The sequence below is a fragment of the Leptopilina heterotoma genome, unplaced genomic scaffold, assembly GCF_015476425.1.
Source record: "Leptopilina heterotoma isolate Lh14 unplaced genomic scaffold, ASM1547642v1 Lhet_65, whole genome shotgun sequence".
Classification (NCBI taxonomy): domain Eukaryota; kingdom Metazoa; phylum Arthropoda; class Insecta; order Hymenoptera; family Figitidae; genus Leptopilina; species Leptopilina heterotoma.
In genome coordinates this window covers 866,617-882,795 of record NW_025111152.1, presented here as the reverse complement: position 1 = coordinate 882,795, position 16,179 = coordinate 866,617, and the positions used below count along the sequence as shown (strand labels likewise).

The window sequence follows — 16,179 nt, the reverse complement described above, 5'->3', positions numbered from 1 at the left end:
TAAAATTTTAAATCTTGTTGGTTAAGTACAAATATTTTTAAATTAATATAATTCTTTATTAACAACTTTTTCTTAATGTAACACTGATTATTTGGAAATTTAATTAATTATCATTCTCGGAAAATGCGAAGTAAAAGTTTTTTAAAAAATGGACTTATCAACTTTTGCCCGCTTGCTCCTCAATTATTGCTTCCTCTCAAGGGAAGCCTTATAGTGATGTCGATTTTCGAATTTCTTGAAATCAATTATTTTTACAAATTTTCAAGTGTTGTATATTAGAGCTGCAATGTGCAAAATTCGAACCGAACCGAGTTTTGTTCGGTTCGAACTCGGTTCGGTTCGAATTTTGTAGTAACTTTTGTAGTAACTAGGCAATTCGAATGTCGAATATTCGAAATTCGAACTAGGCGAAAAAATTCGAACAGTTCGGTTCGAATTATTTTGCACAGCTCTATTAAATATATACACTACCGTCGGAAATTATCGGTACGGCTGCAAGCGCACGGCCCAAAAACATACCAATCTATAAATCACGATTTTTTTGTAAATACAAATGTCAGAAAATTAACAAATATAGGGGAGAGGGCCCTAAGGTGGTCACCCATCTTTTGAACGACTGTAGATTTCAAATGGAATTATATACAAAGGTCAATAATACGGCGTTTGAAACTTTATCTTATTACCTAACTTCCTATCATAAAGTTTTTTCATTTCATTAATAAAAAAAAGTTATGTCACTTTTTAAAAAAAGTTGAAAATTCGACTTTTAAAAAAGTGGCCCCAAGGTGGTCACCATACAAAAATTCACTAAAAAAGTTTTAAAAAAATGTAAAAAACGTATTATTAAGTTGTTTATTTAATATTAAATGTTTTTCATAATCACAGAAACATATTACATATTTTTTTTGCACTTTGTCCTTTCGTCAAAAATGATACTTTTTGTGTATGTGTAAGACAGGTAAAATTTTGAAAATAATTCTATTTTATTATTATTCATCATAAAACTTAAAAATTGATAAAATTCACATTCACAGTGATAAATGTTGATAAATATAGCGTATAAACACATTTTCATAAAAAATCAAAAGCGACCACCTTGTGGCCAAGACACAATTTTTAAACGTTAATGAAAAAATTTTTTAAAGCACAATATTAATTATATTCATTTGGAATATTATTGTACGATATATAAAGATAATTATAAAGATTTTTACTAATTTAAAATAGTTAATTTCGATGATTTTAACACCCTGAGAAAAAAATTTCTCGATCATTTAAAAACAGAAATTTTACGACGTTCACGTTACAACGAGACTCATACGACTATTTACCTCAAAACTTTACTAAAATCTTTGTCTTCTCAAATAATAACAATAACAAAAAACATTCAAAGATACTAACTACAGTCGGGTCCCCATACTGTTACATTTCCAGAAATTTCCCACTCCTCCAGACTCAGCTCTGTTATGTGCTCAAATTATGCTTACTGCGCACCTTTCAGGAACGTAAATATATACACCTCAAGTTTGGCCTAGAAGTATATGCACCCTTTTCCTTTGTCTTAAGAATACGGCCCTGAAAATTAGTGACGTAACGTGACGTCACCTAACACTTCTGAATTTGGAGGTTATGCAAAATCATAACACTACTGAGGACATAACAGTTTGGAATCTAACAGTATGGGGACCCGACTGTAATATACACAAATTTTCTTAGGGTGACCACCTTAGGGCCCTGACCACCTTGGGGCCCTCTCCCCTACCATTCGAAAGGTAAAATTTTCAGTTATGTATCATTAATCGTAGAATTTAATAATCATTAAATTCTACGATTAATGATACTTAAATGAAAATTTTAATAATTTATACAAAGATTGCAGCAATCGACAAATTTGACAAAAAAATTTAAAAAATAAAATTTTTTTGGAAATTTTTTCAACCCCTGCAAATTTTTTAAAAATAAATTGTAGAAAATTTTTAAAACTTACATAAGAGTGATCATTTAAGTCTCATCTTTAATTTAAGACCAAGAGAGTTCAAAAATCTTAATCGGTTAGCGAGATATCATTATAAACGGCCGAGTATTTTCAGCCTAAAATCGTTCAAAATCGACTAATTCAATGCATTTGTCAAAAAACATGCTCGGACGTTTATAATGATATCTCACGAACGGAATAAGATTTTTAAACTCTTTTGGTCTTAAATTAAAGATAAGAGTTGAGTTATCACATTTATGTAAGTTTCACATTTTTTCTACAATTTTTAAAAAATGTGCGAAGGTTGAAAAAATTTCCAAAAAAAATTTAATTTTTAATTTTTTTGGTCAAATTTGTCGATTGCTGCAATCTTTGTATAAATTATTAAAATTTTCAGTTATGTATCATTAATCGTAGAATTTAATAATCTTTCGAATGGTATATTTGTTAATTTTTTGACTTTTGTACCCAGTAATAAGGGGTGAATTAAAGTGGATTGGCACTTTTATGCCCTTAAATTCCAAACCAATTCCGTTTTTGTCCGCAATCTTAATGAATTCCTTTTCTATTGTTAAATTGATAATTTCTATCCGATTCAATTCTCTGTAACCACGTGACCAGAATTTGAATCCCCTTTAATGCCCTTTAAAGAATTCAATGTTAATTAAAAGACATTAACTCCACAACAAATCGACGCCCCCCGACTGTAAAATGTTTATTCGAATCTCCGTGCAATAAAATGTTAACTCAGAAATTCGTGCTGTATAATTGTTTTTAAAAATTTCATGCAATATAATGTTAACTCAAGTTGCATTCAATAAAATGTCAATTCAACCACCAGTGCAATACAATGTTATTTAAAATACTAAAATTTTTATTTCCAGCCTTTAAATTGTATGAGGTTAAATTAGATTATTAATTTATTTATTAAATTACTTAAATAGATTGAAGTTGCAACTGTTGACAGCACAATAATATTCGTATAGTTCCTTATTTATGGGTTAAGTTTTTATAAAAAAAAGTCAGTAATGCAGAATGGTGAATAAAAGATTATTTTTTTATGGTGAAATATCTGCATAGTTTTCCACTCTTTAGACAAACAGTTTGGTTTTTCTTCAGCAGACCAATTGGTTGAAAAAAAGAGTTATTATATATGTACAGCGTTAAAAACTGCTACAAAATGGAAAACTAAATTCAAAAAAGGGACTGTTAAAGTAATTTTAATATTTTTAAATATTTATAATTTTAATAAAAATAGTTTTCAAAGTTAGAATTAAATAAATTTTATTCTTTCATTTTCCTAATTAATTTAGTATAAGTAAAAAATATTTATAACATAACTTTTTCACTTTCGCAAGAAAAATTCACTAATTATGTTTTTCTTTAACCTCATATAATTTAAAGGCTAGAAATAAAACTTTTAGTATTTTCAATAACATTATATTGCACTGGTGGTTGAATTGACATTTTATTGAATGCAACTTGAGTTAACATTATATTGCATGAAATTTTTAAAAACAATTATACAGCACGAATTTCTGAGTTAACATTTTATTGCACGGAGATTTGAATAAACATTTTATAGTCGGGGGGCGTCGAAATGATTCCCTTAAACGGCATTAAAGTACACAGAAAAAAATGTCTTAAATCGGTGAAGGACTAATTTTAAAATCAGGCTTAATTTTAGTCTGTAACGATATTTTAGCCTCATGATTAACTTAAGAGTACTGTTAACACGCCTTAATCTTAAAGCAATACATCTTTATGACTTATTTTTATATGTAAGTCTTAAATGTAGTCTCAGAGAGACTAGTAGAAACTTTAAGAACTCAACAGATAAAATGAAGTCGAAATGTAGACTAGTTTTTAGTCCCCTAGCGTCTATAGTCCTCTGGAAGGGGAGACGCGCTTGGGCGTGATCAGGTGACGTGTCATTAGTTGTAATGGCGTTGCCTTGAGTGTACGTGTTTTGGGTATTTATAAATCCTTTATTCTTCTACAAGACAAGATCAATTCCTGCCTCAACACAAAAAGTCCTCTTTTTTTTTATCTACCATGGGAAACAATTCACATTCCCATCCCTATCAACGATGAATTTGGACATGAATTGAAAAACTCGAACACTCCAAATGAAAAATTGGCACAATTCCTGAATGATAACTATCCTAATCATATTTATATATGATTAGGATAGTTATCATCAGATAGTTATCCATCAGTAAATATATATATATATATATATATATATATATATATATATATATATATATATATATATATATATATATATATATATATATTTACTGATGGATCTTGTTTTCCAGATTCCGATAAGGCAGGTGCAGGATTTTATATTCCCCGAGACAATACCCGATACAGTGTTCCTCACAGGAAAAAAAAAGTCTGACTCCGTTTACACCTTAAATTCAGCCTCGAAAACAGGCTAAAAGTAAAACTTTTTTTTTAGTGTGCTCTCCCCGGATATATATCCTCAACCTCTGCAGAATTGTCTGCTATACACCTGTCCATCAAATACGCAATCTCCGCAAACTTCCAAAACATCGTCATTCTATCGGACTCCATGACAGCAATTAAACAGATATCAGACAGAACCTCTTTAACACACAAGGATTCTAAGCTCCCATTCAAAATAGCCGACCTAATCATCAACTCTCCTTTTCCCCTTTCCGTTCATCTTATATGGATTCCTTCACACAATAACATCAAAGAGAACTCAGTTGCTGATCAAATTGCAAAGCTCGCTGCATCTTTGAACATTCCTCCAAAAAAAGTAGCCTCTGCTGGGGATGTTTTCTCGTGGGGCAAAAGATTTATGTCCTCTCAATCAAGGGAGCTATGGCCCTACAAGAATCATTCTGCAGCGGCGGACAGAATTTTGTCAAAAATTAACTTCGATACTAAAAGACCATGGTATCTTGGAATGGAGATACCAAAAGCAAATACTAGTTTGATTTCTCGCCTTAGAGTTAACCATATATGTACTTTCGAACATTTCAGACGCATGAATTAGAACTTTCCCAGGGAATGTAGTTGCGGTCAGGGTGTTAAGTCCCTGTTTCACTTGCTAAATGAATGTCCAAACCTTGCTCCAGGCAGACAATCTTTGTTCTATTCTTCAATAAGATGCCTTTCTTGTAACATATTGCAAGAAATAAGCAATCTCGGAAGACTTTTGGAGACTGATATACATATGTGCATATGCGCATGTTTTCTTGTGCCTTTGTTTTACTGCTTGTTCCATGCCTATATGAACCAGCTCATCTTTGCATCTTGATTCTGTTTGCAATTTTCTACAGTGAAATTTTATGTGTTTAATCTATGGCCATTTGATTTATCAACAGGCCAATTGAGAAGAAGAAGAGTGTACGTGTTTTCTTCGTGAACTGTTAATCACTTGTAGATTTTGATCTTTTTGAGTACCGAATAAATAAATAAGTTTTTATTATATAAAGTGCAAGCATAGTTACACTGAACTGAAATAAATTTGATTCAATTAACCGATTTCTTGTCTATTATTAAATAATGATTACTTATAAGGTACATGTTAACAAATGTCATCATGGAAGTATATGAAAAATTGGACTTCAATAATAAAAAATAAATAAATAATTTCATTTTATTATTTTAAATAGTTAATGTAACTTTTCTTATAGATGCTTCTATTATACAATCTGTTACTGGCATCTCATGAAACTGCAATAAAAATAGTTAAAAAGCAGTCAAATTAACCAGGTTTTCTTTATGTGTAAAACTCTGACAAGAATTATGAAACATATCTTCTTCTAAACGTTTTTTATTTAGAAAATATAGTTAATAACTATAATTTTATATGCAATAGAAACATAAATTTGAACTGTATTATTTACTACTTTTAAGTATTTGAGAAAGCTTTATTTTAGTCACTATTTTGACTTGCAGAGTAAATTGAAGTTTAAAAGAAAACTACTTTAAAGTCCACTTTATGGCTATCGGCTATTTTTAAGACTACATAGCGACTTCATTCAAGCCTGAGTACCGATTTTTTTAAGACTCTTTTTACACACTAATTTTAAGTCTAGGATGACTACGTTTTGTTACATCTTAAAATTAGCTCGTTTGTAGACTTTATTCAAGACTTTTTTTTCTGTGTAAATTCAGACTCTGGTCACGTGGTTACAGAGAATTGAATCGGATAGAAATTATCAATTTAACAATAGAAAAGGAATTCATTAAGATTGCGGACAAAAACGGAATTGGTTTGGAATTTAAGGGCATAAAAGTGCCAATCCACTTTAATTCACCCCTTATTACTGGGTATTTACAAAAATATCGTGATTTATAGATTGGTATGTTTTTAGACCGTGCGCGTGCAGCCGTACCGATAATTCCCGACGGTAGTGTACATTTCGTCAAGAGGAACAAATGTCCGGATTCTTGTGGACAAATTTTCACTTGCACGTTTTAAAGGATTTTTATAAAATATAAAATTTGATAGGTGTATTACGGTCATGAATACTTAAAATCATACAGAAGGATTTTCAAAAATATCTAAATTAAATAAAATTTTTTAGCAATTTTTTAATTTTTGTATTTTTTTGAATAACTTTTTTCTTTATTAAAATTTTCATTAATTCTTGTCAAAATTATATTTCTGGCTTGAAAACGAATCGATTCATGTATATAAAGTATATATTTTGTCAATATGTCTTTTTTAAGAAAGGATTATAAAATTAATCGATATAGGGTCAGACCATTATATTTCAAATAAAGTCGTTGCGGACTAATTTTTAAAAAAATTGATACTTGTAGAAATGAATCTGTATGATCTCTGAAGAACGAAATGAAAAGAATTATATTTAAATATTTATTACTTTTCTTAAAATATGAGTGTAAAGTGGAGAAGGTGCGAAAAAATGGCACTTTTTTAGCAATTAGAAAATATTTAAAAAATTATTGAAAAATTCTTAAAAGTGCAAAAAGATTTATTGATTCATGTTTAAAATTAGTTGATTAATTATTCTTTAATAAAAAAAATAGTAAAAATATAAAAATAATAGATAAAATATGTTTTTAAAGTCGATCCGTCAAATAACCTAATTTTGACGTTTTTATCAATTAATTACGAGAAGGTGGAACTATTGAATTAAATAAAAACTCACCGAATATAGAGTATTTTTGATGAACTTTCAGGATTTCTTGTCACTTTTTTAATTTTTCCTATACATATACAAGAAATATTAAGTTGAAAGTACGCGATTTCTGAATTGTTGCGTACTTTACAACTTAATAACTCCGTTAAAGAAAAATAAAAAAATTTGGCACTTTCACAACTTCTAAATCACAATGAAATCTATACACTCAAAAATTTTATTTTTGGTCCCGGGTCTAATTTAAAAAATATAAAGGTTTAAAAATTGTACACTTTTTCAGGTTAAAACTATTTATTTTCTTAAAATTGAAGTTGGCTTTTAATTTAAACACTATGATCGGAACGTGATTTACAATAAAAAACCAACTTCAATTTTAAGAAAATAAATAGTTTTAACCTGAAAAAGTGTGCAATTTTTAAACCTCTATATTTTTTAAAAGAGACCCGGGACCAAAAAGAAAATTTTTGAGTGTATAGATTTCGTTGTGATTTAGAAGTTGTGAAAGTGCAAAATTTTTTTATTTTTCTTTAACGGAGTTATTAAGTTGTAAAGTACGCAACAATTCAGAAATCGCGTACTTTCAACTCAATATTTCTTGTATATTTATAGGAAAAATTAAAAAAATGATAAGAAATCCTGAAAGTTCATCAAAAATACTCTATATTCGGTGAGTTTTTATTTAATTCAATAGTTCCACCTTCTCGTAATTAATTGATAAAAACGTCAAAATTAGGTTATTTGACGGATCGACTTTAAAAACATATTTCATCTATTATTTTTATATTTTTACTAGTTTTTTTATTAAAGATTAATTAATCAAATAATTTTAAACATGAATCAATAAATCTTTTTGCACTTTTAAGAATTTTTCAATACTTTTTTAAATATTTTCTAATTGCTAAAAAAGTGCCATTTTTTTGCACCTTCTCCACTTTACACTCATATTTTAAGAAAAGTAATAAATATTTAAATATAATTCTTTTCATTTCGTTCTTCAGAGATCATACAGATTCATTTCTACAAGTATCAATTTTTTTAAAAATTAGTCCGCAACGACTTTATTTGAAATATAATGGTCTGACCCTATATTTTTAACAAAAAATTCAAATTTTGTATTTTTTGAAATTTTATCTTCATACTTTAAAATAATTATTATTCTATAATAAAAAATTAAGCAATTGGTATATATTATATTAAGGAAGCTAAATAATCATGAAATGAACAACTTGTTAAATTTACACTCGAAGATTTTTTATTCAAATTTTTGAGAATGCAATTATTTTCAAAATTTGCAATTAAAATTCTTCAATAGTTGATTTTCAAAAACTTCAGTTATTCAAAAATTTTGTAATTATAGGTATAAGGTATTATACTTCGTGGGATTATAGTTCTATATAAGAAACTTCTTTAATCTAATTTTTTTTTAAATTCAAAATTGTTGAAGATACGCCACTTTGAATTTTAATATTAATTTTATAAAATTTTGAATATCTCGGAATATTCTATTTGGATTTTTAAGAAATTTACACATTTTTCAGGTAAAAATATGTAGGGGAGTATAGTCGAGGTTGGACCACTGTCTAGGTAGGCCACTCGCGTTTTTTTGTCAAGTTCACCAGCGCCACCTACGCGCATGCTTGTCGAAGCTTGTCTTAGTAAAACCTAACTTTTTGTTCAATTACATTTTCAAGGGATCGAAAATTGTGTTTTCTGTGACGTTGGTACAAAAAAAGCTCAAAAAAAGTTTTGTGCATGATGTGAAAAACCATTAATAAAAGATAAACAAAAATTGAATCGTCAAGGCAAGCATGCAGAAATTTTGTGGGACTCATGGTTGAAAGAAAATCAAAGTGAAAAATCGAATCCCGAAACGTATTTCTTTATGGTTACAACAATTCGGTAATGTTACTTACTGTCAAGGTCGGCCACTATGTGTTTAAAATGCGCAAAGATGAGGACGAGCTACTTCATTTGCAAAAACTGCAACTCTGTATAACTCATAATATAATTGATCATCTTATTAATATTTTTATTTAATTTTATTAATATTTTAGTGCAAAATTTTTTTTTATTTATATTTATTTTTTTATATTGTTTATTTTTATTATTTTGTTATTTCATTAAGTTACAAACTGTAAACAATAAAGAATCAATTTTCCGTAACTCCAAACATGTTATTTTATTTTTTAACGATTAATGCCCTTTGAATTTTAAACATGTCCGACCTTGACTGTAAGGACCAACCTCGACTACAAATTTTTTTTTTTTAAATCTTTATAACTTTTTCATTTTAAAACCAATCAATTTACTTTGTACAGAAAAGATGTTCCTATTAAACTGGACTTTCCAACCATATACTTCAATTGTCCAAATTCATTTTTAAAAAAAAGTTATAAACAAAAGTCAAAAAGGTGGCCGACCTCGACTATGTTCCCCTACTTTAAAATAAAAATAAAATAAATAAAAAAAAATTAATTTTAAAATAAAAAAATAAAAAAAAAATTTGTTAAACAATTTTTTGTTTATTTACTCCTCTTTGAGAGAAATGTTATATATTTGGATTCCTTATAAATTGATCATTAATTTAAAAAAGAAATTGATGGAGACTCAACTGGTTCTGGAGGTATGGAAGTTTTTGTAAAAAAAAGACCTAGTCGCAGCAACACTGCCCGACTTGTTCAGTATCGTGCTATGGCGCGGCAACGCTTCTTTTTACAAAAACTCCAATATCTCCGGAACCAGTTGAGTCTCCATCGGGGCGCATGATTATTCCCCAAATGTCATTTTTCCGAAATGTTATTTTACCGAACTGCACTTTTGCGAATACTCATTTTTGCGAAAAGCCAATTTTGCGAAATGTCACTTTTGCGAATTAACATTTTTTCGAAAAGCTTTTTTTGCGAATTGTCATTTTTGCGAATCGCCATTTTTACGAATTGTCAATTTTCCGAAAAGTCATTTTTGCGAATCGCCATTTTTACGAATTGTCAATTTTCCGAAAAGTCATTTTTGCGAATTGTCATTTTTACGAAAAGACATTTTTGTGAAATGTCATTTTTGCGAAAAGACATTTTTCTGAAAAGTCATTTTTGCGATTAGTCATTTTTGCGAAAAGTAATTTTTGCGAATTGACATTTTCGCGAATTGTCATTTTTGAGAAATGTCATTTTTGCGAATTGTCACTTTTGCGAATCGCCATTTTTACGAATTGTCATTTTTACGAATTGTCATTTTTGCAAATAGTCATTTTTGCGAAAAGTTATTTTTACGAATTGTCATTTTTGCGAATTGCCATTTTTACGAATTGTCAATTTTCCGAAAAGTCATTTTTGCGAATCGTCATTTTTACGAATTGTCAAATTTCCGAAAAGTCATTTTTGCGAATTGTCATTTTTGCGAAAAATACAATAGAAAACTTGTAGGTCTATAAATTCACTATTGTATTTTTCGTAAAAATGACAATTCGCAAAAATGACTTTTCGGAAAATTGACCATTCGTAAAAATGGCGATTCACAAAAATGACTTTTCGGAAAATTGACAATTCGTAAAAATGTCAATTCGCAAAAAAAGCTTTTCGCAAAAATGACAATTCGCAAAAATGACAATTCGTAAAAATGACTTTTCGCAAAAATGACTATTCGCAAAAATGACAATTTGTAAAAATGGCGATTTGTAAAAATGGCGATTCGCAAAAGTGACAATGCGCAAAAATGACATTTCTTAAAAATGACAATTCGCAAAAATGGCAATTCTTAAAAATGACTTTTCGCAAAAATGGCTTTTCGCAAAAATGACATTTCACAAAAATGTCTTTTCGTAAAAATGACAATTCGCAAAAATGAGTTTTCGAAAAATTGACAAATATAAAAATTTCGATTCGCAAAAATGACTTTTCGGAAAATTGACAATTCGTAAAAATGGCCATTCGCAAAAATGACAATTCGCAAAAATATCTTTTCGCAAAAATGACAATTCGCAAAAGTGACATTTCGCAAAATTGGCTTTTCGCAAAAATGAGTATTCGCAAAAGTGCAGTTCGGTAAAATGACATTTCGGAAAAATGACATTTGGGGAATAATCATGCGTCCCGTCTCCATCAATTTCTTTTTTTTAAATTAAAGATGAATTCATAAGAAATCCAAATATGTTAATAACATTTCTCTCAAAAAGGAGTAAATAAACAAAAAATTGTTTAAAAAAAATTTTTTTAATAACTTTATTTTCATTTTAAAGTATATATATTTTTACCTGAAAAATGTATAAATTTCATAAAAATCCATATACAATATTACGAAATATTCAAAATTATGAAGCTGAGACTAGCACCCACTTATTTTGGAAATTGAATTCTACAATTAATAATTTTTTTTGCTTTAAACGAACATAAAATTTTGAAGAATTAAGTGTGCGCTAATAACTGAGTACAAGTTTTAGCTTCATAAAAATATTTAATAACGGTAACATTTAATTTCAAAAATGAAGTGCGTGCTGATAACTGGGTGCTAGTTTTCGCTTCATTTCAAAATTTTATAAAATTAATATTAAAATTTAAAATGGAGCATCTTCAACAATTGAGCCTCCCAATTCAAGAACTCGCCCGACGCTCGGATGAACACTCTAACGCCAGTCAAACGTTAAGAAAAGTCACAAAAATTAAAATTTGAAATTTTGATTTTTTTAGAAGCACTACCTTGTAGGAAATTGAATAGCGCATCTTGTTTTCCTTTGAATTTTTTTCGTAGGATGAATATTGTCGGAAATAATGACGAAAAAAGGTAAAAATTTTGTTTTTCAAATTTCATTGCTTTTTAAAACATAAATCATCGTATCTTCGACAATTATTGTCGAATTGACTTCAAATTTGGTATGCAAGTCTATTTGGGCTCTGGGAAGACGATAAAATGATCAGAATGTAAAAATTTCCTAATTGTTCACTAATTTGTTAATGTAAATAAAGGCTTGTCAATTTTAGGTTAACTTACCTTCGTCGAGAAAAAGTCTGCGGTGAACTTTCGAATTGAAAAAACTTCCAGTGAGACATTTGTTTATTAGTATATAAGGAAGTTTTTTTGGAAAATATTAGATTGATTTAGTAAAAAATGTGGAAAATACACTGGAACCCCCGAGGTTTGGACTCCCAAAATTTGGATTGTTTTGACATAGAGTATAGACAAAGTAGAGTGAGGGGTCGGCGGAAAGCGCGGACAAACGTTGAACTAGAAGCAGTAGCGTTTGCATAAAGTGTACCCTTTTGTGGCTCTTTTGAAAAACTTGTTAATAAATTTAATCTTGTGAATCAGTTGTTAATTATAAATATAAAAAATTGAAAACAATGTTTTTCAATTATGTTTTAATAAATTGACAACAAAATTGTCATTGAATATGTAATATTCATTAAGCGCATATTCGTTTTAATGAAGTGTACGGCCCTGAATATTTATACTTTCAGGCGTCAAGGTGTCCCCTCCGAAGTTTGGACACCATTACATAGCAATCCAAACCTCGGGGGTTGCAGTGTATTAAGGTTTAAAGTCAGCGCGGAGAGCGCGACATCCAGTCGCGGCGTGCAAATATCACTAAACACCAACTTTATAGGACGTCAGTTGTTGAATTTGTTCTTATTACCTCGGTTATTACTCAGTACTTTAAAAAAAGCATTAAATAAATTATTGGGGTATAATTATAACGCTATGTTTAACATTATAACAAACATAAAAATTCTATAAATAATAAAGAACTAGCAACAATTCGCGCGGCTAACTTTTTACTACATTTTATAAATAAAATTAGCAATTTTAAAAATAATAGAATTTGAAAACTTTCTAATTTAAATTTTTGTTGAAAACACTAAAAAAAATTCAATTTTGGAGAAATTACAAATAATTGCAGAAATTCAACTATTTTCAAAAAAAAAAATAATAAAATTCTTCTTATAAAATTCAACTATGTACAAAATTTGAAAAAAAATTTTGTAAAAATCCCAATTATCTTTATAAATAACAAAATTCTTTTCCAAAGTTTAATTATTTTCCTAAATGTCAAAGAAATTCTTGTCCTAATTTCAATTATTTTCAAAAATTTTTCTAATCATTAGAAAAATTAATTAATTAATTAATTAATATTATTATTATTATTATTATTATCAATTAAATGCTCTAATTTTATAGGCTATTAATTTCTGTAAAATTCTTAAGACAAACAATATTAGTTTAACCCCTTAGAGCTCTTGGTTTCATAATTAGAAATGCATCAATGTTTCATAATATTAATACACTAAGAATTCTTTACTTCTCTTTGGTAAGATCTCTCCCATGACTACAGTACATTGAGATTATCATTTAATACTCCACTAATTGCATCCAGATTTCTTTTTAATGACTTGACTTTTTTTCATAAGATTATAAATGGTATAAATAATTGTTCAAATTTATTATCATTATTTAATATGTCTGTCCCTATAAGGGCAACTAGAAATTATACACTGTTTTTGGAGTCCTTTCATCGAACAAACTACGGTTATCACTCTTTTGTAACAAGATTAAGTAGAGAGGCTAATTCGATGTCAAATATTGTTGACTTTTTTGAAAGTAACTTCTTAAGATTCACCTCTTCATTGCGTAGGTTTATTTTAGACTTTTGAGTTAAAACTACCTAGCGTTGATTACACAGTTAATATTGTATAATATAAGTTGCGGTTGCAACTTTTAGATTGTAAGAGTACTATGTACGAAAGGGCTTGTCCCGTGTACTTGTTAAATAAATAAATAAATAAACATCAATACATTATTTTGACTTTTCGTGAGTTTTCCGCAATTTTTACACATTTTCCGATATTAGAGAAACATTTAGATATGTTGGCAGATATAAAATTGATTTAGAACTAAATTTAGTTAACTTTGTTTAACTCTAAACTGATTGTGACTACCTAAGCACAATTTCTTACAATTTTCACAATTTTTCCATAGATTTCCCGAATTTCCAGTCAATAAAAAAACGTATAACAGTTATTCCAGAGCAAAAAATAATTTAGAAATGAATTTGAATTACTTCTGTCAGTTTTGAGACAACATCAATATATTATTTTACTATTTTTACTTTTCCTGAGTTTTCCGAGAAAGATTTTCACACATTTTTCGGACATTAGGGAAAAATTTAGATATCATTGTAGATGTAAAATCGTTTTGGAATTAATCTTAGTTCTTTACTCTACCCAAAACCGATTCTGACCACTTAAAAATCATTTTTTCTCTTATTCTAAAATAATTCTTATTTTTTCCGAGGGTATAAGGGAAAATGAAGGTTACTACTCGATTCCTGAGCTCAAAATCTATAAGAATTCACTCGAAATTTACTTATCGCTTCGGGGGCAAAAATCGACCTTTTTTTTAACATCCTCCTTTCTAATTAAGTTAATTGAAAATTGAAATTTCATAGTTTATGAGACAAGCAAAAAAGACACAAGAATTCAGAATGTTTTTACAAATTCTAAAAATTTAATTTTTTCCAGTACTTTTAACGAAAATCCCTGACTTTTTCTGAATTTCCTGACGTGTGGCAACCTTAATTTTATACTAAAAATATGGTATGTTGTTGCAATTTCTGAAAATAAGTCAAAGAAAGCCCCTTTTTGAAAATTGTATGACTTACATTCAACCCGATGAAGAAGTCAGTCAAATCGGCTTCAACAATATCGTACGGCAAATTTGAGACATAAGCAACAAATGGAGGACTGGTTGGAATATTTTCCTCATTGAATCCTGGTTCTCGAGCGGCTCGCGGAGCCGTTGGCAGGATAACAGGTTCTTTGCTACTTCTCGCCATATATCCATCTAAAATATAAGTATAGATATGAATAGAATTAACAAACTTTGTATTTAAGCAAAGGTAAAATTAGATCAAATTTTATTTTCTTTTACAACTTTAAATAAGTATAATAAAAATTAAAAGGTTTCAACTAGTTAAAAATTGTAATATTTTGAAATATAGAAAAGTGGAAGTTATCCTATAAATATTTTTGAAAACTTTATTTCTCTAAATTTTATACATTCTTTCTACACAGGCCTCAAATTATTTACTTTCAAAATGATAAAAAAATTTGAAATAAATTCAAAAATATGTCCAATAAACCGGAAACTGAGATGACTTAATAATATGTAAAATACAAATAAAAGTATTAATGTATCTTTCATTCCGTGTCGTTAATCAAATGAAATGTTTAGTTGAAAGAGTTTACAAGTTTTTCTAAATAAATTAAAATATCTTCAATACTCTTGTCATCAAAATCGTGAGGCGTTCTGTTTTTTGAGTAAAACAGAAATAAGAAAAGAATTAAGAAAACTTTTGTCGATAGACAATTATTGATTTTACAAAAAGATACTCAATGGTCCTTGATTATAAATTTTGTTTCTAGAACTAAAATTTAGATTGAAATTATAAGTAAATGGTAATGGGGAAAAAGAGTTTTGGAATGTAGAATGATTACATAAAGAATAGAAATAAAATAAAAAAGAGGAAATTATTTGGGAGGAAAAAACACGTAAGATGGGGAGGGGGATGGCATGTGAATCGCATTGCACTCACCATGTTCGTCCTCGATGTCGTCTGCCCAGTTGGCTGATTTCAATGGTATGCTGGGAAGACCGCCAGGGGAATCGGCGAGAAAATCATGAAGCGCTACTGTCTTCCCTTTGCTTTTTTTACCCTTCTTTCCTGTGAAAAAAATGCATACAACTTAATTTGTACAATATTGAAACCATGCTGCAAGCTCCAGAAAATGTTTGGTTATGTCAACAGAAATTCATATAAAACTCATGCTAAAAAGTATTTCCGAAAGGTAAAATGAGTCTTATTTAAATAATAGGAACTCATATTACATAGTACACTATGACACTCACCCGAAGACATGTTCGAATTCGAGATATTTAATAATAAAAATTAGTGATAATATAGTTCCACACAACGATTTTTAAGGAAAGGAGACATGAAAAGAGCCCTAAGGCCTGACTTGAACATGGGCGATCAGGATGTGATCGGGTTGCATACATTTGTATCAG

At 28.8% G+C, this 16,179-nt stretch overlaps 1 protein-coding gene across 1 annotated transcript in view; it reads right to left on the bottom strand.

The window, feature by feature from the left end:
• LOC122509968 (eukaryotic translation initiation factor 4B-like) overlaps positions 1-16,179 on the bottom strand; it is a 24,699-nt gene extending 8,520 nt beyond the window's left edge. The window contains exons 1-3 of the mRNA XM_043624329.1: positions 16,021-16,179; positions 15,707-15,835; positions 14,774-14,955 (exon numbers count right to left, since the gene is read on the bottom strand). Of these exons, the coding sequence (XP_043480264.1) occupies positions 14,774-14,955; positions 15,707-15,835; positions 16,021-16,030 (321 nt within the window). The 5' untranslated portion in view covers positions 16,031-16,179. The remainder of the gene's footprint in view (positions 1-14,773; positions 14,956-15,706; positions 15,836-16,020) is intronic.